The sequence below is a fragment of the Musca domestica genome, unplaced genomic scaffold (genome assembly GCF_030504385.1).
Source record: "Musca domestica strain aabys unplaced genomic scaffold, Musca_domestica.polishedcontigs.V.1.1 15, whole genome shotgun sequence".
In the NCBI taxonomy this organism is placed as follows: Eukaryota; Metazoa; Arthropoda; class Insecta; order Diptera; family Muscidae; genus Musca; species Musca domestica.
Genome location: NW_026712207.1, coordinates 755,970 through 783,736, shown reverse-complemented (window position 1 = coordinate 783,736; position 27,767 = coordinate 755,970). Strand labels below are relative to the sequence as shown.

General features: G+C 31.6%; 2 protein-coding genes across 3 annotated transcripts; both read left to right on the top strand.

Annotated features, from left to right (window-relative positions):
• The first annotated feature begins 2,144 nt into the window (after positions 1–2,144).
• Positions 2,145–20,343, top strand: LOC131801210 (gustatory receptor for sugar taste 64a). Of its 2 annotated transcripts, none has more exons than XM_059119445.1 (9): positions 2,145–2,789; positions 11,165–11,356; positions 11,416–11,610; positions 11,674–11,849; positions 16,873–16,995; positions 17,267–17,421; positions 17,517–17,679; positions 17,742–17,831; positions 20,105–20,343. In XM_059119445.1, the coding sequence occupies exons 1-9, from the start codon at positions 2,471–2,473 to the stop codon at positions 20,192–20,194; spliced, it is 1,503 nt and encodes a 500-aa protein (XP_058975428.1). In that variant the 5' UTR covers positions 2,145–2,470; the 3' UTR covers positions 20,195–20,343. The 2 variants fall into 2 exon arrangements, with proteins under 2 accessions (XP_058975428.1, XP_058975427.1); XM_059119444.1 differs by lacking the exon at positions 2,145–2,789 and adding an exon at positions 5,698–6,445.
• A 3,767-nt stretch (positions 20,344–24,110) lies between these two features.
• Positions 24,111–27,042, top strand: LOC101892467 (gustatory receptor for sugar taste 64b-like). Its single transcript, XM_059119819.1, has 8 exons — positions 24,111–24,472; positions 24,538–24,735; positions 24,801–24,961; positions 25,037–25,159; positions 26,092–26,246; positions 26,422–26,587; positions 26,705–26,794; positions 26,899–27,042. Exons 1-8 carry the CDS (start codon positions 24,412–24,414, stop codon positions 27,040–27,042), a joined length of 1,098 nt encoding a protein of 365 aa, XP_058975802.1. The 5' UTR covers positions 24,111–24,411.
• Positions 27,043–27,767: the final 725 nt, after the last annotated feature.

Below are 27,767 nucleotides of genomic sequence, written 5' to 3'. Positions count from 1 at the left end.
TCCTTGAAAAAAATAATCTTTAAAAAATCCACGTTTATTTGGTCCTTGAAAAAAATAATCTTTAAAAAATCCACGTTTATTTGGTCCTTGAAAAAAATAATCTTTAAAAAATCCACGTTTATTTGGTCCTTGAAAAAATAATCTTTAAAAAATCCACGTTTATTTGGTCCTTGAAAAAAATAATCTTTAAAAAATCCACGTTTATTTGGTCCTTGAAAAAAATAATCTTTAAAAAATCTACGTTTATTTGGTCCTTTAAAAAAATAATCTTTAAAAAATCCACGTTTATTTGGTCCTTGAAAAAAATAATCTTTAAAAAATCCACGTTTATTTGGCCCTTGAAAAAAATAATCTTTAAAAAATCCACGTTTATTTGGTCCTTGAAAAAATAATCTTTAAAAAATCCACGTTTATTTGGTCCTTGAAAAAAATAATCTTTACAAAATCTACGTTTATTTGGTCCTTTAAAAAAATAATCTTTAAAAAATCCACGTTTATTTGGTCCTTGAAAAAAATAATCTTTAAAAAATCCACGTTTATTTGGTCCTTGAAAAAAATAATCTTTAAAAAATCCACGTTTATTTGGTCCTTGAAAAAAATAATCTTTAAAAAATCCACGTTTATTTGGTCCTTGAAAAAAATAATCTTTAAAAAATCCACGTTTATTTGGTCCTTGAAAAAAATAATCTTTAAAAAATCCATGTTTATTTGGTCCTTGAAAAAAATAATCTTTAAAAAATCCACGTTTATTTGGTTCTTGAAAAAAAAATCTTTAAAAAATCCACGTTTATTTGGTCCTTGAAAAAAATAATCTTTAAAAAATCCACGTTTATTTGGTCCTTGAAAAAAATAATCTTTAAAAAATCCACGTTTATTTGGTTCTTGAAAAAAAAATCTTTAAAAAATCCACGTTTATTTGGTCCTTGAAAAAAATAATTTTTAAAATTCACGTTTATTTGGTACGTGAAAAAAAAATAATTTTTAAAAAATCCACGTTTATTTGGTCCTTGAAAAAAATAATCTTTAAAAAATCCACGTTTATTTGGTCCTTGAAAAAAATAATCTTTAAAAAATCCACGTTTATTTGGTCCTTGAAAAAAATAATCTTTAAAAAATCCACGTTTATTTGGTCCTTGAAAAAAATAATCTTTAAAAAATCCACGTTTATTTGGTCCTTGAAAAAAATAATCTTTAAAAAATCCACGTTTATTTGGTCCTTGAAAAAAATAATCTTTAAAAAATCCACGTTTATTTGGTCCTTGAAAAAAATAATCTTTAAAAAATCCACGTTTATTTGGTCCTTGAAAAAAATAATCTTTAAAAAATCCACGTTTATTTGGTCCTTGAAAAAAATAATCTTTAAAAAATCCATGTTTATTTGGTCCTTGAAAAAAATAATCTTTAAAAAATCCACGTTTATTTGGTTCTTGAAAAAAAAATCTTTAAAAAATCCACGTTTATTTGGTCCTTGAAAAAAATAATCTTTAAAAAATCCACGTTTATTTGGTCCTTGAAAAAATAATCTTTAAAAAATCCACGTTTATTTGGTTCTTGAAAAAAAAAATCTTTAAAAAATCCACGTTTATTTGGTCCTTGAAAAAAATAATTTTTAAAATTCACGTTTATTTGGTACGTGAAAAAAAAAATAATCTTTAAAAAATCCACGTTTATTTGGTCCTTGAAAAAAATAATCTTTAAAAAATCCACGTTTATTTGGTCCTTGAAAAAAATAATCTTTAAAAAATCCACGTTTATTTGGTCCTTGAGAAAAATAATCTTTAAAAAATCCACGTTTATTTGGTCCTTGAAAAAAATAATCTTTAAAAAATCCACGTTTATTTGGTCCTTGAAAAAAATTATCTTTAAAAAATCCACGTTTATTGGTCCTTGAGTCCTTGTAAAAATATTCTTTAAAAAATCCTCGATTATTGGTCGAACTGTCCTTAAACAAATATTCTTTAAATATCCACGTTTATTTGGTCCTTTTCCAAATCTACTCCCCTTCCCTAATCTCACTATTTGTTCATCCATAATATATCCTTGCTTAAGAAAGTGATGTTTCCCTTTACACAAGGCTTCCCAGTCCCTCTGGTCACCTTATTTGTTTGTCATTATTTGCTTTTTGCAAAATTTTTTTCGCAAAACATTTTTTGCGGCATTAGTATTGTCGGCGGCGTTGCATGACAGGAATGTTGGTCAAAGACCGTACTTTATGTTCGCATTAACCGGTACTTATCTCATAAAATATTCATCATCCGAGTGGTTGACACTTCTGTGTCTGTGCAATGCAGAGGAAAACAATAACGCCCCCGTCTTGGTCATGTGGTGGCAGTTAAGATATAAAAACAGCAAACACCATAGACGACCTTTTCATTATCCGCAAAATCGTAAACGAGTGAAAACGTGAGAAATTTGGGAATTTACTTAAAAAAATATTTTGAAAAAAATCTTGAATAATTATCCTCCCATCATGAGTCAATCGAATTGCATTGATCGATTTTCGAAAAAATCAAATCTCTCTTTACGAAATGTTGTCAACAAATCGGTCGGGAAAACTCTGATTGTCGAAGAGGTGAATTATGTGCAAGGCAGTCCAAATGGCGAGGATAACGATTACGCTTTGCCTAATTATGATCGGAACGGGGATAGTGCAGATGAATCGAATAATTTTGCGGAGTCGCCGATTTATAAACCGAATAAAAATTATCCTGTGGAATCACAGCTGGAGGAGGAGGATGTGGTGGACAATAACAGTACGGATGATACGTTTCAAAAAGCTGTGAGTCCAAGTAAGTATGAGGCATTTTTACAACATTAAAATACCACGTTTGAGGTCCTTGGAAAAAATATTCTTTAAAAATCCTCGTTTGAGGTCCTTGGAAATAATTCTTTAAAATTCCACGTTTATTGGTCTTATGGACCTTGGAAAAAATATTCTTTAAAAATCCACGTTTGAGGTCCTTGGAAAAGATATTCTTTAAAAATCCACATTTATTGGACTTTTGGTCCACGTTTGAGGTCCTTGGAAAAAATATTCTTTTAAAATCCACGTTTGAGGTCCTTGGAAAAAATATTCTTTTAAAATCCACGTTTGAGGTCCTTGGAAAAAATATTCTTTTAAAATCCACGTTTGAGGTCCTTGGAAAAAATATTCTTTAAAAATCCACGTTTGAGGTCCTTGGAAAAAATATTCTTTAAAAATCCACATTTGAGGTCCGTGGAAAAAATATTCTTTAAAAATCCACGTTTGAGGTCCTTGGAAAAAATATTCTTTAAAAATCCACATTTGAGGTCCTTGGAAAAAATATTCTTTAAAAATCCACATTTGAGGTCCTTGGAAAAAATATTCTTTAAAAATCCACGTTTGAGGCCCTTGGAAAAAAATTTTTCTTTAAAAATCCACGGTTATTGGTCTTTTGGTCCTTGGAAAAAATATTCTTTAAAAATCCACGGTTATTGGTCTTTTGGTCCTTGGAAAAAATATTCTTTAAAAATCCACGGTTATTGGTCTTTTGGTCCTTGGAAAAAATATTCTTTAAAAATCCAGGTTTATTGGTCTTTAGGTCCTTGGAAAAAATATTTTTTTTAAAAATCCACGTTTATTGGTCTTTTGTCCTTGGAAAAAATATTCTTTAAAAATCCACGTTGGAGGTCCTTGGAAAAAATATTCATTAAAAATCCACGTTGGAGGTCCTTGGAAAAAATATTCATTAAAAATCCACGTTGGAGGTCCTTGGAAAAAAAATATTCATAAAAAATCCACGTTTGAGGTCCTTGGAAAAAATATTTTATAAAAATCCACGTTTGAAGTCCATGGAAAAAATATTCTGTAAAAATCCACGTTTGAGGTCCTTGGAAAAAATATTTTTTAAAAATCCACGGTTGAGGTCCTTGGAAAAAATATTTTATAAAGATCCACGTTTGAGGTCCTTGGAAAAAATATTTTTCAAAAATCCACGTTTGAGGTCCTTGGAAAAAATATTTTTTAAAAATCCACGTTTATTGGTCTTTTGGTCCTTGGAAAAAATATTTTTTAAAAATACAGGTTTATTGGTCATTAGGTCCTTGGAAAAAATATTTTTTAAAAATCCACGTTTATTGGTCTTTTGGTCCATGGAAAAAATATTTTTTTAAAAATCCATCTTGAGGTCCTCGGAAAAAATATTTTTTTTAAAAATCCAGGTTTATTGGTCTTTTGGTCCTTGGAAAAAATATTTTTTAAAAATCCAGGTTTATTGGTCTTTTGGTCCTTGGAAAAAATATTTTTTAAAAATCCAGGTTTATTGGTCTTTTGGTCCTTGGAAAAAATATTTTGTAAAATCCACGTTTATTGGTCTTCTGGCCGTTGGAAAAAATATATTTTTTAAAAAACCACGTTTATCGGTCTTTTGGTCCTTGGAAAAAATATTTTTTAAAAATCCAGGTTTATTGGTCTTTTGGTCCTTGGAAAAAATATTTTTTAAAAATCCAGGTTTATTGGTCTTTTGGTCCTTGGAAAAAATATTTTTCAAAAATCCACGTTTGAGGTCCTTGGAAAAAATATTTTTTAAAAATCCAGGTTTATTGGTCCTTGGGTCCTTGTAAAAATATTCTTTAAAAAATCCACGTTTATTGGTCCTTGGGTCCTTGTAAAAATATTCTTTAAAAAATCCACGTTTATTGGTCCTTGGGTCCTTGTAAAAATATTCTTTAAAAAATCCACGTTTATTGGTCCTTGGGTCCTTGTAAAAATATTCTTTAAAAAATCCACGTTTATTGGTCCTTGGGTCCTTGTAAAAATATTCTTTAAAAAAACCACGTTTATTTGGTCCTTGAAAAAAATATTCTTTAAAAAATCCACGTTTATTGGTCCTTTGGTCCTTGAAAAAAATTAATCTTTAAAAAATCCAGGTTTATTTGTCCTTGAAAAAATTAATCTTTAAAAAATCCACGTTTATTTGTCCTTTGGTCCTTGAAAAAATTAATCTTTAAAAAATTCACATTTATTTGTCCTTTGGACCTTGAAAAAAGCAACCTTTAATAAATCCACGTTTATTTGGTCCTTAAAAAAATATGCATTAAAAAATCCACGTTTATTAAGTGGAAGGTCCTTGAAAAAATATTCTTTAAAAAATCCACGTTTTTTTGAGTGGAAGGTCATTAAAAATATATTCTTTAAAAAATCTATGTTTATTGGTCCTTGGGTCTTGAAAAAATATTATTTAAAAAATCAACGTTTTTTGGTCTTTGGGTCCTTGAAAAAATATTTTTTAAAAAATCCAAGTTTATTGGTCCTTGAAAAAACATTCTTTAAAAAATCCAAGTTTATTGGTCCTTGAAAAAATAAAATATCTTTAAAAATCCACGCCTATTGGTTCCATACAAAATTTCCTTAAAAATCAACGTCTTTTGGTCCTTGAAAAAGAAACGTTAAAAAATCAGGTCTATTTGTCGTTTGGTCCTTAAAAAATATTCTTTAAAAAATCCACGTTTATTTGTCGTTTGGTCCATGCAGATATATTCTTTAAGAAATCCACGTTTATTGGTCTAATGGTCCTTGGACAAATATCCTTTAAATATCCACGTTTATTTCAACTTTTTATAAAAACCACTCCCCTTATCTAATCTCACCATTTGTTCGCCCCTAATATATCCTTGGGTGATGCGATGTTTCCCTTTACACAAGGCTTCCCAGTCCCTCTGGTCACCTTATTTGTTTGTCATTATTTGCTTTTTGCAATATTTTTTTCGCAAAACATTTTTTGCGGCATTATCATTGTCGGCGGCGTTGCATGACAGGAATGTTGGTCAAAGACCGTACTTTATGTTCGCATTAACCGGTACTTATCTCATAAAATATTCATCATCCGAGTGGTTGACACTTCTGTGTCTGTGCAATGCAGGGGAAAACAATAACGCCCCCGTCTTGGTCATGTGGTGGCAGTTAGGATATAAAAACAGCAAACACCATAGACGACCTTTTCATTATCCGCAAAATCGTAAACGAGTGAAAACGTGAGAAATTTGTGAATTTATTTAAAAAATATTTAGAAGAAAAAATTGAATAAATATCCTCCCATCATGAGTCAATCGAATTGCATTGATCGATTTTCGAAAAAATCAAATCTCTCTTTACGAAATGTTGTCAACAAATCGGCCGGAAAAACTCTGATTGTCGAAGAGGTGAATTATGTGCGAGGCAGTCCAAATGGCGAGAATAACGACTATGCTTTGCCTAATTATGATCGGAATGGGGATAGTGCAGACGAATCGAATAATTTTGCGGAGTCGCCAAGCAAACGTAAATCTCAAACACCAATTGAAAATATGAATTTGAATGAGAGTTTTTTTTCGATTTATAAACCGAATAAAAATTATCCTGTGGAACGGCAATCTCAGATGGAGGAGGAGGACGTAGTGGATAATAACAGTACGGATGATACGTTTCAAAAGGCTGTGAGTCCAAGTGAGTATGAGAGATTTTCAGAGCATAAAAAAATATACGATTATTTGTCTGATGATTTATTGGTATTTTGGTCCTTGGAAAAAATATTTTTGAAAAATCTACGTTGGAGGTCCTTGGAAAAAATATTCTTTAAAAATCCAAGTTGGAGGTCATTGGAAAAAATATTCTTTAAAAATCCACATTGAAGGTCCTTGGAAAAAATGTTCCTTAAAAATCCACGTTGGAGGTCCTTGCAAAAAATATTCTTTAAAAATCCACGTTGGAGGTCCTTGGAAAAAATATTCTTTAAAATCCACGTTGGAGGTCCTTGGAAAAAATATTTATTAAAAATCCACATTTGAGGTCCATGGAAAAATATTTATTAAAAATCCACGTTTGAGGTCCTTGGAAAAAATATTCTTTAAAAATCCACGTTGGAGGTCCTTGGAAAAAATATTCTTTAAAAATCCACGTTGGAGGTCCTTGGAAAAAATATTCTTTAAAAATCCACGTTGGAGGTCCTTGGAAAAAATATTCTTTAAAAATCCACGTTTGAGGTCCTTGGAAAAAATATTCTTTAAAAATCCACGGTTATTGTTCTTTTGGTCCTTGGAAAAAATATTCTTTAAAAATCCACGGTTATTGTTCTTTTGGTCCTTGGAAAAAATATTCTTTAAAAATCCACGTTTGAGGTCCTTGGAAAAAATTTTTTAAAAATCCACGTTTGAGGTCCTTGGAAAAAATTTTTTAAAAATCCACGTTTGAGGTCCTTGGAAAAAATATTTTTTAAAAATCCACGTTTATTGGTCTATTGGTCCTTGGAAAAAATATTTTTCAAAAATCCACGTTTGAGGTCCTTGGAAAAAATATTTTTTAAAAATCCACGTTTATTGGTCTATTGGTCCTTGGAAAAAATATTTTTCAAAAATCCACGTTTGAGGTCCTTGGAAAAAATATTTTTCAAAAATCCACGTTTGAGGTCCTTGGAAAAAATATTTTTTAAAAATCCACGTTTATTGGTCTATTGGTCCTTGGAAAAAATATTTTTCAAAAATCCACGTCTGAGGTCCTTGGAAAAAATATTTTTTAAAAATCCACGTTTATTGGTCTTTTGGTCCTTGGAAAAAATATTTTTCAAAAATCCACGTTTGAGGTCCTCGGAAAAAATATTTTTTAAAAATCCACGTTTATTGGTCTTTTGGTCCTCGGAAAAAAACATTTTTTTTAAATTCCAGTTTTATTGGTCTTTTGGTCCTTGGAAAAAATATTTTTAAAAATCCAGGTTTATTGGTCTTTTGGTCCTTGGAAAAAATATTTTTTAAAAATCCAGGTTTATTGGTCTTTTGGTCCTTGGAAAAAATATTTTTTTTTAAAAATCCACGTTTATTGGTCTTTTGGTCCTTGGAAAAAATATTTTTTTTTAAAAATCCACGTTTATTGGTCTTTTGTCCTTGGAACAAATATTCTTAAAAAATCCACGTTGGAGGCCCTTGGAAAAAATTTTCATTAAAAATCCACGTTGGAGGTCCTTGCAAAAAATATTCTTTAAAATCCACGTTGGAGGTCCTTGGAAAAAATATTTATTAAAAATCCACATTTGAGGTCCATGGAAAAATATTTATTAAAAATCCACGTTTGAGGTCCTTGGAAAAAATATTCTTTAAAAATCCACGTTGGAGGTCCTTGGAAAAAATATTCTTTAAAAATCCACGTTGGAGGTCCTTGGAAAAAATATTCTTTAAAAATCCACGTTTGAGGTCCTTGGAAAAAATATTCTTTAAAAATCCACGGTTATTGTTCTTTTGGTCCTTGGAAAAAATATTCTTTAAAAATCCACGGTTATTGTTCTTTTGGTCCTTGGAAAAAATATTCTTTAAAAATCCACGTTTGAGGTCCTTGGAAAAAATTTTTTAAAAATCCACGTTTGATGTCCTTGGAAAATATTTTTCAAAAATCCACGTTTGAGGTCCTTGGAAAAAATATTTTTTAAAAATCCACGTTTATTGGTCTATTGGTCCTTGGAAAAAATATTTTTCAAAAATCCACGTTTGAGGTCCTTGGAAAAAATATTTTTCAAAAATCCACGTTTGAGGTCCTTGGAAAAAATATTTTTTAAAAATCCACGTTTATTGGTCTTTTGGTCCTTGGAAAAAATATTTTTCAAAAATCCACGTTTGAGGTCCTCGGAAAAAATATTTTTTAAAAATCCACGTTTATTGGTCTATTGGTCCTCGGAAAAAAACATTTTTTTAAAATTCCAGTTTTATTGGTCTTTTGGTCCTTGGAAAAAATATTTTTTAAAAATCCAGGTTTAGTGGTCTTTTGGTCCTTGGAAAAAATATTTTTTAAAAATCCAGGTTTATTGGTCTTTTGGTCCTTGGAAAAAATATTTTTTTTAAAAATCCACGTTTATTGGTCTTTTGTCCTTGGAACAAATATTCTTAAAAAATCCACGTTGGAGGCCCTTGGAAAAAATTTTCATTAAAAATCCACGTTGGAGGTCCTTGGAAAAAAATATTCTTAAAAAATCCACGTTTGAGGTCCTTGGAAAAAAATATTCTTAAAAAATCCACGTTTGAGGTCCTTGGAAAAAATATTTTATAAAAATCCACGTTTGAGGTCCTTGGAAAAATATTTTTCAAAAATCCACGTTTATTGGTCTTTTGGTCCTTGGAAAAAATATTTTTTTAAAAATACAGGTTTATTGGTCATTAGGTCCTTGGAAAAAATATTTTTTAAAAATCCACGTTTATTGGTCTTTTGGTCCTTGAAAAAATATTATTTAAAAAATCCAAGTTTATTGGTCTTTTGGTCCTTGAAAAAATATTCTTTAAAAATCTAAGTTTATTTGTCATTTGGTCCTTGAAAAATATTCTTTAAAAAATCCACGTTTATTTGTCATTTGGCTCTTGAAAAATATTCTTTAAAAATCCACGTTTATTGTTCTTTTGGTCCTTGGAAAAAATATTCTTTAAAAATCCACGGTTATTGTTCTTTTGGTCCTTGGAAAAAATATTCTTTAAAAATCCACGTTGGAGGTCCTTGGAAAAAAATTTTTTAAAAATCCACGTTTGATGTCCTTGGAAAAAAATATTCTTAAAAAATCCACGTTTGAGGTCCTTGGAAAAAATATTCTTTAAAAATCCACGTTGGAGGTCCTTGGAAAAAAATTTTTTAAAAATCCACGTTTGATGTCCTTGGAAAAAAATATTCTTAAAAAATCCACGTTTGAGGTCCTTGGAAAAAATATTTTATAAAAATCCACGTTTGAGGTCCTTGGAAAATAATTTTTAAAAAATCCACGTTTATTGGTCTTTTGGTCGTTGGAAAAAATATTTTTTAAAAATCCACGTTTATTGGTCTTTTGGTCCTTGGAAAAAATATTTTTTAAAAATCCACGTTTGAGGTCCATGGAAAAATTTTTTTAAAAATCCACGTTTGAGGTCCTTGAAAAAATATTTTTTAAAAATCCACGTTTGAGGTCCATGGAAAAATTTTTTTAAAAATCCACGTTTGAGGTCCTTGAAAAAATATTTTTTAAAAATCCACGTTTATTGGTCTTTTGATCCTTGGAAAAAATATTTTTTTAAAAATACAGGTTTATTGGTCATTAGGTCCTTGGAAAAAATATTTTTTAAAAATCCACGTTTATTGGTCTTTTGGTCCTTGGAAAAAATATTTTTTTAAAAATACAGGTTTATTGGTCATTAGGTCCTTGGAAAAAATATTTTTTTAAAAATCCATCTTGAGGTCCTCGGAAAAAATATTTTTTTAAAAATCCAGTTTTATTGGTCTTTTGGTCCTTGGAAAAAATATTTTTTAAAAATCCAGGTTTATTGGTCTTTTGGTCCTTGGAAAAAATATTCTTTAAAAATCCACGTTTATTGGTCTTTTGGTCCTTGGAAAAAATATTCTTTAAAAATCCACGTTTATTGGTCATTAGGTCCTTGGAAAAAATATTTTTTTAAAAATCCAGTTTTATTGGTCTTTTGGTCCTTGGAAAAAATATTTTTTAAAAATCCAGGTTTATTGGTCTTTTGGTCCTAGGAAAAAATATTTTTTAAAAATCCAGGTTTATTGGTCTTTTGGTCCTTGGAAAAAATATTTTGTAAAAATCCACGTGTATTGGTCTTCTGGCCGTTGGAGAAAATATATTTTTTAAAAATCCAGGTTTATTGGTATTTTGGTCCTTGGAAAAAAATATTTTTTAAAAATCCAGGTTTATTGGTCTTTTGGTCCTTGGAAAAAATATTTTTTAAATATCCAGGTTTATTGGTCTTTTGGTCCTTGGAAAAAATATTTTGTAAAAATCCACGTTTATTGGTCTTCTGGCCGTTGGAAAAAAATTATTTTTTAAAAATTCACGTTTATCGGTCTTTTGGTCCTTGGAAAAAATATTTTTTAAAAATCCACGTCTATTGGTCTTTTGGTCCTTAGAAAAAATATTCTTTAAAAATCCACGTTGGAGGTCCTTGGAAATTATTTTTTTAAAAATCCACGTTGGTCCTTGGATTTTTTTTTTAAAATCCAGGTTTATTGGTCTTTTGGTCCTTGGAAAAAATATTTTTTAAATATCCACGTTTATTGGGCTTTTGGTCCTTAGAAAAAATATTCTTTAAAAATCCACGTTTATTGGTCTTTTGGTCCATGGAAAAAATACTCTTTAAAAAACCACGTTTATTTGTCCTTTGATCCTTGAAAGACAAAAGATTCTCTAAATTGTTTTTTTATTTTTTCTAGTTCTCTTTCTAGGCCAATGTTTTGCCATTCTACCCGTGCGTGGTATCCGACGCTCAAATCCGAAACATTTGAGATTCTCTCTAAAGTCCATTCAAGTACTCATAACATTGTTCTTCATGTGCTGCAATTTAATACTAACCCTGACAACATTAAAACACTTACTCAAGATTGGTATAAATGCGAAGAATTTTGGTGAGTAAAGGTCCCATATATACCCCCTCTATGTTAACCACATTCACCATAATTTCTAGTTGGTTTGGCATTTTTCGGCTGTGTTCAATGCTCTTGTGTTCTATTCGCGCTGTTGGCTCCCCACTGGCCGAGATTGATGCGTTATTGGTATCGCATCGAATCGATTTTTACCCAAAAGCCCTATGAGATGCCCAAGAGGAATCTGGCCTTTCGGATACGACTGGCGGCCACGGTTATTATTTTGATGTCGGTTGGTAGGTTGATTGCATAATTGTTCGAATAAATGGTTTTAAAAATGTAATTTTCCCCCTTTTCAGCTGAACATGGCCTCTATTTGGCATCAGCAGTTTTCTCCTTTAAACGAACTCAAGAGACCTGTGCTCCGCTGATCAACGCCACAGCGGATATTTCATTCAATAATTATATTCTAAAAAATTATGATTACGTTTTTCAGATTCTACCACACAACATGTTTATTGGGGTTTTTATTTTGGTAAGTACTTTTCAGTCCTTAGATTTTTTAAAGATATTATTTCAAAGATCAATAAACGTGAAAAGGACCAAAAGACCAATAAAATTGGATTTTTAAAGATTATTCTTCAAGGACCTTCTGAGCAATAAAAGTGGATTTTTAAAGGAATATTTTTCAAGGACCAAAAGACCAATAAACGTGGATTTTTAAAGGAATATTTTTCAAGGACCAAAAGACCAATAAACGTGGATTTTTAAAAGAAATTATTTTTAAAGGACCAAAAGATCAATAAACCTGGATTTTTAAAGGAATATTTTTCAAGGACCAAAAGACCAATAAACGTGGTTTTTTAAAGGAATATTTTTCAAGGACCAAAAGATCAATAAACCTGGATTTTTAAAGGAATATTTTTCAAGGACCAAAAGACCAATAAACGTGGTTTTTTAAAGGAATATTTTTCAAGGACCAAAAGATCAATAAACCTGGATTTTTAAAGGAATATTTTTCAAGGACCAAAAGACCAAGAAACGTGGATTTTTAAAGGAATATTTTTCAAGGACCAAAAGACCAATAAACGTGGTTTTTTGAAAAATATTTTTTCCAAGGACCGAAAGACCAATAAACGTGGATTTTTAAAGGAATATTTTTCAAGGACCAATAAACGTGGATTTTTAAAGGAATATTTTTCAAGGACCAAAAGACCAATAAACGTGGATTTTTAAAGGAATATTTTTTAAGGACCAAAAGACCCATAAATGGGGATTTTTAAAGGAATATTTTTTAAGGACCAAGAGACCCATATACGTGGATTTTTAAAGGAATATTTTTCAAGGACCAAAAGACCAATAAACGTGGATTTTTAAAGGAATATTTTTTAAGGACCAATAAACGTGGATTTTTAAAGGAATATTTTTCAAGGACCAAAAGACCAATAAACGTGGATTTTTAAAGGAATATTTTCAAGGACCAATAAACGTGGATTTTTAAAGGAATATTTTTCAAGGACCAATAAACGTGGATTTTTAAAGGAATATTTTTCAAGGACCAAAAGACCAATAAACGTGGATTTTAAAGGAATATTTTTCAAGGACCAATAAACGTGGATTTTTAAAGGAATATTTTTCAAGGACCAAAAGACCAATAAACGTGGATTTTTAAAGGAATATTTTTCAAGGACCAATAAACGTGGATTTTTAAAGGAATATTTTTCAAGGACCAAAAGACCAATAAACGTGGATTTTTAAAGGAATATTTTTTAAGGACCAAAAGACCCATAAATGGGGATTTTTAAAGGAATATTTTTTAAGGACCAAAAGACCCATAAATGGGGATTTTTAAAGGAATATTTTTTAAGGACCAAGAGACCCATATACGTGGATTTTTAAAGGAATATTTTTCAAGGACCAAAAGACCAATAAACGTGGATTTTTAAAGGAATATTTTTTAAGGACCAAAAGACCCATAAATGGGGATTTTTAAAGGAATATTTTTTAAGGACCAAAAGACCAATAAACGTGGATTTTTAAAGGAATATTTTTTAAGGACCAATAACGTGGATTTTTAAAGGAATATTTTTCAAGGACCAAAAGACCAATAAACGTGGATTTTTAAAGGAATATTTTTCAAGGACCAATAAACGTGGATTTTTAAAGGAATATTTTTCAAGGACCAAAAGACCAATAAACGTGGATTTTTAAAGGAATATTTTTCAAGGACCAATAAACGTGGATTTTTAAAGGAATATTTTTCAAGGACCAATAAACGTGGATTTTTAAAGGAATATTTTTCAAGGACCAAAAGACCAATAAACGTGGATTTTTAAAGGAATATTTTTTAAGGACCAAAAGACCCATAAATGGGGATTTTTAAAGGAATATTTTTTAAGGACCAAAAGACCCATAAATGGGGATTTTTAAAGGAATATTTTTAAGGACCAAGAGACCCATATACGTGGATTTTTAAAGGAATATTTTTCAAGGACCAAAAGACCAATAAACGTGGATTTTTAAAGGAATATTTTTTAAGGACCAAAAGACCCATAAATGGGGATTTTTAAAGGAATATTTTTAAGGACCAAAAGACCAATAAACGTGGATTTTTAAAGGAATATTTTTAAGGACCAAAAGACCCATAAATGGGGATTTTTAAAGGAATATTTTTTAAGGACCAAGAGACCCATATACGTGGATTTTTAAAGGAATATTTTTTAAGGACCAAAAGACCAATAAACGTGGATTTTTAAAGGAATATTTTTTAAGGACCAAAAGACCCATAAATGGGGATTTTTAAAGGAATATTTTTTAAGGACCAAGAGACCCATATACGTGGATTTTTAAAGGAATATTTTTCAAGGACCAAAAGACCAAGAAACGTGGATTTTTAAAGGAATATTTTTAAGGACCAAAAGACCCATAAATGGGGATTTTTAAAGGAATATTTTTTAAGGACCAAGAGACCTATATACGTGGATTTTTAAAGGAATATTTTTTAAGGACCAAGAGACCCATATACGTGGATTTTTAAAGGAATATTTTTCAAGGACCAAAAGACCAATAAACGTGGATTTTTAAAGGAATATTTTTCAAGGACCAAAAGACCAATAAACGTGGATTTTTAAAGGAATATTCTTCAAGGACCAAAAGACCAATAAACGTGGATTTTTAAAGGAATATTTTTCAAGGACCAAAAGATCAATAAACCTGGATTTTTAAAGGAATATTTTTCAAGGACCAAAAGATCAATAAACGTGGTTTTTAAAGGAATATTTTTCAAGGACCAAAAGATCAATAAACCTGGGTTTTTAAAGGAATATTTTTCAAGGACCAAAAGATCAATAACCTGGATTTTTAAAGGAATATTTTTCAAGGACCAAAAGACCAAGAAACGTGGTTTTTAAAGGAATATTTTTCAAGGACCAAAAGACCAATAAACGTGGATTTTTAAAGGAATATTTTTCAAGGACCAAAAGACCAAGAAACGTGGATTTTTAAAGGAATATTTTTCAAGGACCAAAAGACCAATAAACGTGGATTTTTAAAGGAATATTTTTCAAGGACCAAAAGACCAATAAACGTGGATTTTTAAAGGAATATTTTTCAAGGACCAAAAGACCAATAAACGTGGATTTTTAAAGGAATATTTTCAAGGACCAAAAGACCAATAAACGTGGATTTTTAAAGGAATATTTTTCAAGGACCAAAAGACCAATAAACGTGGATTTTTAAAGGAATATTTTTCAAGGACCAAAAGACCAATAAACGTGGATTTTTAAAGGAATATTTTTCAAGGACCAAAAGACCAATAAACGTGGATTTTTAAAGGAATATTTTTCAAGGACCAAAAGACCAATAAACGTGGATTTTTAAAGGAATATTTTTCAAGGACCAAAAGACCAATAAACGTGGATTTTTAAAGGAATATTTTTCAAGGACCAAAAGACCAATAAACGTGGATTTCTAAAGGAATATTTTTCAAGGACCAAAAGACCAATAAACGTGGATTTCTAAAGGAATATTTTTCAAGGAACGTGGATTTTTGTAGAAATTTCATTTCAAGGAACCTTAGACTTGGATTTTATATTTTTTTTTTTATTTTACGGACCTTAGATGTGGATTTAAAAAAAAAAAAAAAAAAAACATTTCAATGACCTAATGCGTGGATTTTTTAATAATTTCTATTTCAAGGACCTTAGACGTGAATTTCATAAAAATTTTTTTAATACAAGGACCTTAGACGTTGTTTTTATAAACAAATTTATTTCAAGGGCCTTAGACGTGGATTTTATACGAATTTTTATTTCAAGGTCCTTGGACGTGGATTTAATGACAATTTTTATTTCAAGAACCTTAGACGTGGAGCTTATAATAATTTTTATTTCAAGGACCTTAGACGTGGATTTTATAAGAATTTTTATTTGGAGGACCTTAGACGTGGATTTTATACGAATTTTTAATTTCAAGGACCTTAAAAGTGTATTTTTGAAGAATTTTTATTTTAAGGACCTTAGACGTGGATTTTATAAGAATTTTTATTTCAAGGACTCCAGACGTGGATTTTTGAAGAATTTTTATTTCAAGGACCTTAGACGTGGATTTTTGAAGAATTTTTGCTTCAAGGACCTTAAATTTTGCTTCAAGGACGTAAATTTTATAAGAATTTTTATTTCAAGGACCTTAGACGTAAATTTTATAAGAATTTTTATTTAAAGGACCTTAGGCGAGAATTTCATAAACATTTTTATTTTAAGGGCCTTAGACGTGAATTTTGTGAGAATTTTATTTCAAGGACTTTAGACGTAGGGTTTTGAAGAATTTTTATTTCAAGGACCTTAGACGTGGATTTTTGGAGAATTTTTATTTCAAGGATTTTAGTCGTAAATTTTATCAGAACTTTTAATTCAAGGATAAAAATGTGGAATTTGTAAGAATTTTATTTAGGGACCTTAGACGAAAATTAATTAAAAAAAAAATATTTCAAGAACCTTAGACGTAACTTTTTTAAAAATTTTTAATTTATGGACCTTATTATGGAATTTTGAAGAATTTTAAATTCAAGAACCTTAGACGTTGATTTTATAAGTATTTTTAATTGAAAGACATCAGACTTCGGTTTGACGAATTTTTATTTCAAGGTCCTTGGACGTGGATTTTAAAAGAATTTTTATTTCAAGGTCTTTAGACGTGGTTTTACAAGAATTTTTATTTTAAGGACCTTAGTCGTAAATTTTATAAATTTTCTCTATTTCAAGGAACTTAGGTGAGGATTTTATAAGTATTTTTATTTCATGGACCTTAGACATGGATTTTCTAATTTTTTTTATATCAAGGACCTTAGACGTGGATTTTCTACATTTTTTATTTCAAGGACCTTAGACCTGGATTTTCTATTTTTTTTTATTTCAAGGACCTTAGACGTGAATTTCATAAACATTTTTATTTCAAGGATCTTAGACGTGTATTTTAGAAGAATTTTTATTTCAAGGATCTTATTTTATTTTTAAGAAATTTTCCCAATAACTTTCTTTAAAAATGCTCTTATTTTTCAGATTGTCAATGGCCTGTGCACCTTTATCTGGAACTACATGGACATGTTCATAATGATGATTAGCAAGGGCATTGCCTATCGTTTCGAGCAAATAACAACACGTATAAATAAATTGGCTAACAAGGTGAGTTGGCACGTGAAACAATTTTCGCACCTCTAAATTGCTGGGCGGCAAATCGAACAAAAAAAGGAGACAACTCTTCAATTTGTCATGTCTAGACTCTCTCGAAATGAAAATTGAAAATCGTTGTCAATTTTGGGGGCAGTCAATTCTTGGGATAAAATTTTCTCCCCAATAACTTCCTTCCCATTTGCGATTACCAACAACTAAACTCCCAAGAATTGAATTTCTATTGTTTCCTCTTGTTTTTTTTTCTCAACGGATTTTGCGGCAGGAAGTACCCGAAACGGTGTTCATCGAAATACGTGAACATTATGTGAAATTGTGTGAACTGCTCGATTGTGTCGACGAGGATTTGTCGGGTATAATTTTGCTGTCGTGTATCAACAATTTGTATTTCGTTTGTTATCAATTGTTGAATGTGTTCAAGTAAGTATGGAGGTGGTTGTCAATTGTTCGCAAGGCCAAAAAGGATTCAATTGAATTTCTCTCCCCTGCACTCTCTCTCCCCCTCTCTTTTAAAGTAAACTCCGCTGGCCCATCAATTACATTTACTTTTGGTATTCTTTGTTGTATTTGATTGGCCGCACCGCATTTGCCTTCCTTTCGGCAGCATCGATAAATGATGAGTCCAAAGGTGGCCTGGCTGTGCTGCGTCGCGTCTCCAGTCGCACGTGGTGTGTTGAGGTAAGTATGTGAGTGTGGAGGCATGTGTGCATTATAAAAGCGGGATTTTGTTTTCTTTTTAGGTGGAACGTTTAATTTTTCAAATGACAACCCAGACGGTGGCATTGTCGGGTAAAAAGTTCTACTTTTTGACCCGTCGCCTATTATTTGGGGTAAGGTATAAATATTTTTTTAAGGGCCATCCCAGCAATAGGCGTGGATTTTTTAAATATTTTTTTTCAAGGGCCATCCCAGCAATAGGCGTGGATTTTTTAAATATTTTTTTTTTCAAGTAATAGGCGTGGATTTTTTAAATATTTTTTTTTTTCAAGTAATAGGCGTGGATTTTTTAAATATTTTTTTTCAAGTAATAGGTGTGGATTTTTTAAATATTTTTTTTTCAAGTAATAGGCGTGGATTTTTTAAATATTTTTTTTTCAAGTAATAGGCGTGGATTTTTTAAATATTTTTTTTTTCAAGGGCCATCCCAGCAATAGACGTGGATTTTTTAAATATTTTTTTTCAAGGGCCATCCCAGCAATAGGCGTGGATTTTTTAAATATTTTTTTTTCAAGGGCCATCCCAGCAATAGGCGTGGATTTTTAAAATTTTTTTTCAAGGGCCATCCCAGCAATAGTCGTAGATTTTTTCAATATTTTTTTTTTCAAGGGCCATCCCAGCAATAGGCGTGGATTTTTAAAATTTTTTTTTCAAGGGCCATCCCAGCAATAGTCGTAGATTTTTTAAATATTTTTTTTCAAGGGCCATCCCAGCAATAGGCGTGGATTTTTAAAATATTTTTTTTCAAGGGCCATCCCAGCAATAGGCGTGGATTTTTTAAATATTTTTTTTCAAGGGCCATCCCAGCAATAGGCGTGGATTTTTTAAATATTTTTTTTTCAAGGGCCATCCCAGCAATAGGCGTGGATTTTTTAAATTTTTTTTTCAAGGGCCATTCCAGCAATAGGCGTGGATTTTTAAAATATTTTTCTTTTTCAAGGGCCATCCCAGCAATAGGCGTGGATTTTTTAAATATTTTTTTTCAAGGGCCATCCCAGCAATAGGCGTGGGTTTTTTAAATATTTTTTTTTCAAGGGCCATCCCAGCAATTGGCGTGGATTTTTTAAATATTTTTTTTCAAGGGCCATCCCAGCAATAGGCGTGGATTTTTTAAATATTTTTTTTCAAGGGCCATCCCAGCAATAGGCGTGGATTTTTTAAATATTTTTTTTCAAGGGCCATCCCAGCAATAGGCGTGGATTTTTTAAATATTTTTTTTCAAGGGCCATCCCAGCAATAGGGGTGGATTTTTTAAATATTTTTTTTCAAGGGCCATCCCAGCAATAGGCGTGGATTTTTTAAATATTTTTTTTCAAGGGCCATCCCAGCAATAGGCGTGGATTTTTTAAATATTTTTTTTCAAGGGCCATCCTAGCAATAGCCGTGGATTTTTTAAATATTTTTGTTTTTAAGGGTCATCCTAGCAGTAGGCGTGGATTTTTTAAATATTTTTTTTCAAGGGCCATCCCAGCAATAGGCGTGGATTTTTTAAATATTTTTTTTTCAAGGGCCATCCCAGCAATGGGCGTGGATTTTTTAAATATTTTTTTCAAGGGCCATCACAGCAATAGGCGTGGATTTTTTAAATATTTTTTTCAAGGGCCATCCCAGCAATAGGCGTGGATTTTTTAAATATTTTTGTTTTTAAGGGTCATCCCAGCAATGGGCGTGGATTTTTTAAATATTTTTTTCAAGGGCCATCCCAGCAATAGGCGTGGATTTTTTAAATATTTTTTTCAAGGGCCATCCCAGCAATAGGCGTGGATTTTTTAAATATTTTTGTTTTTAAGGGTCATCCCAGCAATATTGGTGGATTTTTAAATTTTTTTTTCAAGGGCCATACCAGCAATAGGCGTGGATTTTTTAAATATTTTTTTTTCAAGGGCCATACCAGCAATTTTTAAAATTTTTTTAGGGACATCCCAGCGATAGGCGTGGTACCCCTTTTGTATTTGAGGAAGCAGTAAATTTGGTAGAGGGTGAAGGGATGTTGGAATCACAAATTGGAAATTAAGGTCTCTGTTGATATTTGGGATTCAGATATGGAGGAGGTGTTTGGAAAGATCGAGCTGGTTTTGGGCTGTACGAAGAGTTGGGAAATTAAATTTGACTTGACAGTCTTGACACATGTAAGCCTTCGTGGGCTCTAGCGTCCACTTGAGCTGAACCAAAATAAAATACCGGACTTTATTATTTCATATTTTAACATCTTATATTTTGAAATCAAAAACATATTTTTTCCCGATTTTTTTTTAAGAATTCGCAACTTTTATTCGAGATTTCAATTTAAAAAAATTTTTGAATTTAAAAAAATTATTTTAAAATCTAAGTATCCGAAACTTAAAACTTGGGGTCATAAAAAATATATTTCTGTTTTGTTTTTCAGATGGCCGGCACCATAGTGACCTACGAATTGGTTTTGCTGCAATTTGATGCACCAAATCGTGCCAAGGGTTTGCCGGATCTTTGCGGTTGAAGAAATCAAAGCGTGTGTGTATGTGTTTGTATTAAAGGAGGGGAGTTTTGTATTGAATATTATTATTTACATGACATATAAATATTGTTGTTGCTGTTTTTTTTTTTCGCTGAAGCCCTTGCGGGATATATTTTTAAATTAATAATGAGATATTGAATAAATGAAAATAAGACAAATAAGGTTTTCTTTTCTGGTATTGACAAGGGTTTGAGAATCCAATTGCATTTGCCCACAATGCGTGGGCGTTCATTAATACGAGACCACAAAAAAGAGGTCAAAATCAGTGAGGGAAAGGAGGACAGGTGTTGATGATTGACTTGGTAAGTGTAGGAATTCGGTGCGGTATTATTGTTTGTCATTCATTTGTAATTCATAGCGAACAAATTAAATGGAGACATGCGACAACATCCATGGATGGAGTGGCATACTCGCATACACACATTGATAGCCTGGCTATTTGTTATCTGTGCAATAAGGACCTGTACTCACATACACACATGCATGTGTGTGTGTGTTTTATCCTTGTTCATATTTGTTTTAACTCAAAGGTAAAGTTTTCCGTTTTCTGTGTGCTGATTTACTTGTAGTTTAAAATTTGCTCATTAAAGTCAGACGCTTTTGTCAACAGCAAAAGTTAACTTGGCGTTTTTCAATCGTGGCATCGTGTTGAGAGTGCCAGAGAGAGAGAGGGGAGTGAGTGCTAACATTGTGGTTGTATTACGATATGTGACAGTGAAATAAAAAAACTCTATGTGGAAAATATTATTTAATTAAATGTGTGATTACATTCGAAAACTATACGTAAAGTCATGGAACAGCAAACTTTCCATCAGTCAGTGCGGAAAAGTAGGTGTTGTATTTCGAAAAAAAAAAAAAACAGATCTGATTATATTCTTCATGATTTCAATTTGAAAAATATATATTTTAAAATAAGTAATTAAAATCCAGCTTGATTCATTGGTGGGAATGCTATGGCAACGTTGCTTGAGTGACGGAAAAGGCTGAGAATAGAAAAAATTCCATGGCACACATACATGGCATGTGTTGGGCATAAATTAAAAAAAATAAGAAAAATTATTTCAAGGACCTTGGGCACCATACCAGGATTTTATAAGAATTTTAATTTCAAGGATTTTATAAATATTTCTATTTCACGGACCTTAGACGACATTTTATGAACATTTTTATTTCATGGAACTTAGACGTGGATTTTATAAAAAATTTTATTTCAAGGCCCTTAGACGTGATTTTAAAAAAATTGTTATTTCGAGGAACTTAGACGTGGATTTCATAAAAAAATGGTTTCAAGTACCTTAGATGTGGATTTCTTAAGAAATTTTATTTCGAGGACCTTAGACGTGGATTTTATAAACATTTTTATTTCAAGGACCTTAGACCTGGATTTTATAAATATTTTTATTTCAAGGACCATAGACGTGGATTTTATAAAAAACAAGTAAAAAAGCTGTAAGTTCGGCCGGGCCGAACTTTTAATACCCTCCACCATTTGGTACAAATTTGGCAATTTCCTAAAAATAAAACCCGTTAAAAATTCTGTTAAAATCTTAAAAATACCGAATGCTTATACGACGACGTGGGCCTGCATAGGCAACTTTTGTCATAAATCATTACAATATTTAAATGCGAAACTTGAAGAAAAAACTGTATATAATGTAGCTAAAATCGTCAAAATACCGAATATGGGGGGTACCGTTATATGGGGGCTATACGAAGACGTGGACCTGCACAGACAATTTTCTGGCATGGGCTGAAGTATCCATTACGAACTTCACATACGAAATTTGAAACAATCCCTGTAAATAACGTCGCTAAAATCATTAAAATACCGAATATCGGGGGGTACCGTTATATGGGGGCTATATGAAGACGTGGACCTACATGGCTCATTCTTTGACTTTGGATGAAGTATCCATTACGAACTTCAAATACCAAATTTGAAACGATTCCGGTAAACAATGTCGCTAAAATCACCAAAATACCGAATATCGGGGGGTACCGTTATATGGGGGCTATATGAAGACGTGGACCTACATGGCTCATTCTTTGACTTTGGATGAAGTATCCATTACGAACTTCAAATACCAAATTTGAAACGATTCCGGTGAATAATGTCGCTAAAATCATCAAAATACCGAATATCGGGAGGTACCGTTATATGGGGGCTATATGATAACTTGGACCTACATGGCTCATTCTTTGACTTTGGATGAAGTATCCATTACGAACTTCAAATACCAAATTTGAAACGATTCCGGTGAATAATGTCGCTAAAATCATCAAAATACCGAATATCGGGAGGTACCGTTATATGGGGGCTATATGATAACTTGGACCTACATGGCCCATTTACGAACTTAACCTGCCTACTGGGAAAAAATACATGTTTGCAAAATTTTAGCCTTCTATCTCAATTTGTTCGAAAGATAGCGTGATTACAACAGACAGACAGACAGACACACAGACGGACATGGCTAAATCGTCTTAGAATTTTACGCTGATCAAGAATATATATACTTTGTTGGGTCTGACATGAATATTTCGAGGAGTTACAAACGGAATGACAAAATTAATATACCCTCCATAGTATGGTGGAGGGTATAAAAATTATTTCAAGGATCTCAGACGTGGATTTTATAAACATTTTTATTTCAAGGACCTAAGACGTGGATTTTATAAATATTTTTATTTTAAGGACCTAAGACGTGGATTTTATAAAAAAAAATTATTTCAAGGATCTCAGACGTGGAGTTTTGAAGAATTTTTATTTTAAGGACCTTAGACGTGGATTTTATAAACATTTTTATTTCAAGGACTTTCGATGTGGATTTTAAAATAATTTTTATTACAAGGACCTTCGTCATGGATTTTAAAATAATTTTTAGTTCAAGGGCCTTGTCATAGACGTGGAATTTATAAGGATAAGGACCTGAGACGTGGAGTTTATAAGGATAAAGACCTTAGACGTGGTTTTTAAAGGAATAAGGACCTTAGACGAGGGTTTTAAAGGGATAAGGACCTTAGACGTGGTTTTTAAAGGGATAAGGACCTAAGACGAGGGTTTCAAAGGGATAAGGACCTTAGACGTGGTTTTTAAAGGGATATGGACCTTAGACGTAGATTTTAAAGGGATAAGGACCTTAGATGTGAATTTTTATAAGGATAAGGACCTGAGACGTAGATTTTAAAGGGATAAGAACCGTAGACGTGATTTTTTTGGGATAAAGACCGTCGATGTTGATTTTAGAAGAAAAAGGGCCTTAAACCAGGATTTTATATGGATTATGACCTTAGAGTGGATTTTATAAGGATAAGGACCTGAGACTTCAATTTTTATAAAGGTGTATTTCAAAGACCATTACGTGGATTTTATAAGCATAAGGACCTACGACGTGAACTTTTATAAAAATGTATTAAAAGGACCTCTGACGTGGATTTTAAAAGGAAAAGGATTAGGAATTTCAAAGTATATCTTTTCCAACGTGTCTTTTTAATTTTTTTTTCAAAGGACCTCCGATTTTAAGATTTTTTATCTCAATGTGAATTTTTAAAGAATGTTTTGCCAAAGATTTTCGGAAACATAAATCTGGAGTTTTAAGGATTTTTTGAAGGACCTTTCCACTATAAAATTGGATTTTTTTTATCTAAATGTGAATTTTTAATGAATTTTTTGCCAAGGATTTTCGGAACCATAAATGTGGATTTTTTAGGATTTTCTTGAAGGACCTTCTTCACTATAAAATTAGATTTTTAAAGAAATTTTATTCCAAGGAACCTTCTCCAGGTTGAATTTTTAAGAATTTTTATTTTAAATATTTTTTTGTTGGAAAATTTCGAATTTCTTTAAGCATTTTTATTTTAAGGATATTTAAGGCATATTTTCGAGGACCTTCGGCACCACAACTATAATTTTTTAAGGAATTAAAAAATTTTGGGTCTTTTTCTAAGGGCCTTCGACTTTCTATGGATTATTTATTAACTTTTTTGATTTTTTTCGAGGACTATTTTCCCAAAGACCCTTAAAACTGCCTTTTTGATTTTTTAAATAATTTATTTACGTCTCTCCAGTCCTTTTCATATCCCAATGTTTTGGCTTATTGCCCGTCTCAAATCTGTGGCAAAAAAATGTCAACAAGCTGAAATTCAAATGGGTGAGCATACCGAGCATATACTCAGGAGTGATCCTTGTTTTGGACATCATGGAATTTGGTGTGGTTATATACTACATATGGCAGACGGGGGTGAATTTTCATACCTCTGGTAAGGTATTAGAAAGACTTTCCCCCGAATCCAAAATCCCTCATTTATTGTATTCTCGTTTTTAGGTACCGTCTCTCTTTTCTTCGTCTGCATTTGGGAGCACATCATCTTCTGGCGTCTGGCATTGAAGTGGCCCAAGCTGATGCGCCAGTGGCGCCAAGTGGAGGAGCTATTCCTGCAGGTACCCTATCAGCTGTATGTGACATTCAATATGAAATTTTGGATATGGTTTTGGTATTTGCTCATCATGTTTGGTGGTAGTTGTGAGTGGCTTCTTTTCAGAATTCGATTTAAGAACAGAAAAATACCGAAAGTTTCTTTGTTGCAGGTGAACATGTATTGCTGGTTTTCAATTCATTTCAAAAAAGTGATTTGGAGCGAAGGCAATGTAATTTGAATGTCAGCTATTGGGAGACGTTGTATGGGCGCGAGAGGCCCCATCTTAGTATGGTGATACCATTTCAATATTGGACCCTGCCCATATATGAGGTGAGTTCGAGAATGAGGGTTAATTTTTGTTGTGGGAAATAATTTCTCATATTTTGAAAATTTTCTCATTTTCAGTGGCTCAATTTAACCCTGGCATATCCTCGCTCATTTACCGATGTTTTCATTATAATTATCAGCATTGGTTTGGCGGCCCGATTTCGTCAACTCCACCTTCGCATGAAGGCGGTGCAAGGAAAGGTAACGTGGATTTTAAAAGAATTTTTATTCCAAGGACCTTAGACGTGAATTTTTAAATAATTTTTATTCCCAGGACCTTAGACATGGATTTTAAAAGAATTTTTATTCCAAGGACCTTGGACGTGGATTTTTAAATAATTTTTATTCCCAGGACCTTAGACGTGGATTTTAAAAGGATTTTTATTCCAAGGACCTTGGACGTGGATTTTTAAATAATTTTTATTCCCAGGACCTTAGACATGGATTTTAAAAGAATTTTTATTCCAAGGACCTTAGACGTGGATTTTTAAATAATTTTTATTCCCAGGACCTTAGACGTGGATTTTTAAATAATTTTTATTCCCAGGACCTTAGACGTGGATTTTTAAATAATTTTTATTCCCAGGACCTTAGACGTGGATTTTTAAATAATTTTTATTCCCAGGACCTTAGACGTGGATTTTAAAAGGATTTTTATTCCAAGGACCTTGGACGTGGATTTTTAAATAATTTTTATTCCAAGGACCTTAGACGTGGATTTTTAAATAATTTTTATTCCAAGGACCTTAGACGTGGATTTTAAAATAATTTTTATTCCAAGGACCTTGGACGTGGATTTTTAAATAATTTCTATTCCTAGGACCTTAGACGTGGATTTTTAAATAATTTTTATTCCCAGGACCTTAGACGTGGATTTTTAAATAATTTTTATTCCCAGGACCTTAGACGTGGATTTTTAAATAATTTTTATTCCCAGGACCTTAGACGTGGATTTTTAAATAATTTTTATTCCAAGGACTCGCACTTAAGGCTTAGTTCAATTCCATCCTTAGATTTTTAAAATTGTGGATTTTTAAAAAAAGTATTCTTTAAAAAAATCTTAAAACGAATATTTGTTAAAATTTACGATATTCCTCCATCTCTTCCTCTCTCTCTCTCTCTCAAAATTCTAGCCCATGCCGGCCATATTTTGGCTGGAAACTCGTGAACATTATCTGGTGCTGAGGAAACTTTTGCGGCTTGTCAACAATGAGCTATCCGCCCTGATTTTGTTGGCCAGTGCCAATAACATGTACTTCATATGTTTTCATTTATTCAATAGTTTTGTGTAAGTCCAACAAGAAAAAACAACTACAACAACGAAACATGAATTCGAATAAATCGATTTCTATGATAACATCAATGGACGTCTGAAAGGACAAAAGAACAACTTAACTTTGTCAACTTCTTCTTCTCTTTCTCCCTCTCTCTCTCTCTCTCTCTCTTGTTCTGTTTTCTTGCAGCAACATTGGTGTCGATTGGGTAGCTGAAATGGCCTTTTGGTTCTCTTTGCTCTACAACATAGTTCGGACCCTGCTCACCCTCTATCTGGCATCGTTGGTCAATGAGTATACGAAAAAAATTGTATCCTGTTTACGTGACGTCCCCTCCAGGAGCTGGTGTGTGGAGGTAAGGTTGCCAACATGCTTGTCCCTTTTGTTGTTAAGATTTCCAAAACTTTTTTTCCTCTCTTCTTAATTTTGTTTATCTTTTGTGTCATTTTTTCTGTTGGTTTCTTATTCAAAGACTCAGCGATTTAGCCAACAACTATCGGTGGATGTTACAGCCTTTACAGCGGCGGGGTTCTTCTCATTGACACGAGGCCTAATATTGGGGGTAAATATTGATTCTTTGTTGTTGTTTGTTTTGGGATTTCTTTTACATGACTTTTAATGAAAAAATGTATTATTTTTTTTTGGCTGGGAAACTTGAAACCATAGATGGCCGGCACTGTTGTCACCTATCAACTGATGGTCACCGATGTCATCAATGAGGGCTCCATCAAGCAGGTCACCGATTATTGTGAGAAATACGAACACATTGAGGATAATTTTGATTTGTACAATGAACAAAGTGTCGAATGAAATAACGTTTTTTTTTAAATAAAAAATATGTATTTTTCTAGGACCAAATAAACGTGGATTTTTAAAGATTAATTTTTCAAGAACCAAAAGGCTAATAAACATGGATTTGTTAAATATTAATTTTTTAAGGATCAAAGGACAAATAAACGTGGATTTTTTAAAGATTAATTTTTTCAAGGACAAAAAAACGTGGATATTTTAAAGATTAATTTTCTCAAAGACCAAAGGACAAATAAACGTGGATTTTTTAAAGATTACTTTTTTCAAGGATTAAATAAACGTGAATTTTTTAAGATAATTTTTTCAACGTGGATTTTTTAAAGATTAATTTTTTTCAACGTGGATTTTTTAAAGTTTAATTTTTTCAAGGACCAAACGACAAATAAACGTGGATTTTTTAAAGTTTAATTTTTTCAAGGACCAAACGACAAATAAACGTGGATTTTTTAAAATTTAATTTTTTCAAGGACCAAACGACAAATAAACGTGGATTTTTTAAAGATTAAATTTTTCAAGGACCTTCCGACAAATAAACGTGGATTTTTTAAAGATTAAATTTTTCAAGGACCTTCCGACCAATAAACGTGGATTTTTTAAAGATTAAATTTTTCAAGGACCTTCCGACCAATAAACGTGGATTTTTTAAAGATTAAATTTTTCAAGGACCTTCCGACAAATAAACGTGGATTTTTTAAAGATTAAATTTTTCAAGGACCTTCCGACCA

Bases quoted from the DNA above. Each gene is read 5' to 3' on its own strand.
- LOC131801210 (XM_059119444.1), top strand. From the start codon at position 6,061: ATGAGTCAATCGAATTGCATTGATCGATTTTCGAAAAAATCAAATCTC. The intron at 11,850-16,872 runs GTAAGTACTTTT...CTTATTTTTCAG, and splicing joins TTATTGGGGTTTTTATTTTG to ATTGTCAATGGCCTGTGCAC. The intron at 16,996-17,266 runs GTGAGTTGGCAC...ATTTTGCGGCAG, and splicing joins TAAATAAATTGGCTAACAAG to GAAGTACCCGAAACGGTGTT.
- LOC101892467 (XM_059119819.1), top strand. From the start codon at position 24,412: ATGGAATTTGGTGTGGTTATATACTACATATGGCAGACGGGGGTGAAT. The intron at 24,473-24,537 runs GTAAGGTATTAG...TCTCGTTTTTAG, and splicing joins GGTGAATTTTCATACCTCTG to GTACCGTCTCTCTTTTCTTC. The intron at 24,962-25,036 runs GTGAGTTCGAGA...TCTCATTTTCAG, and splicing joins GGACCCTGCCCATATATGAG to TGGCTCAATTTAACCCTGGC.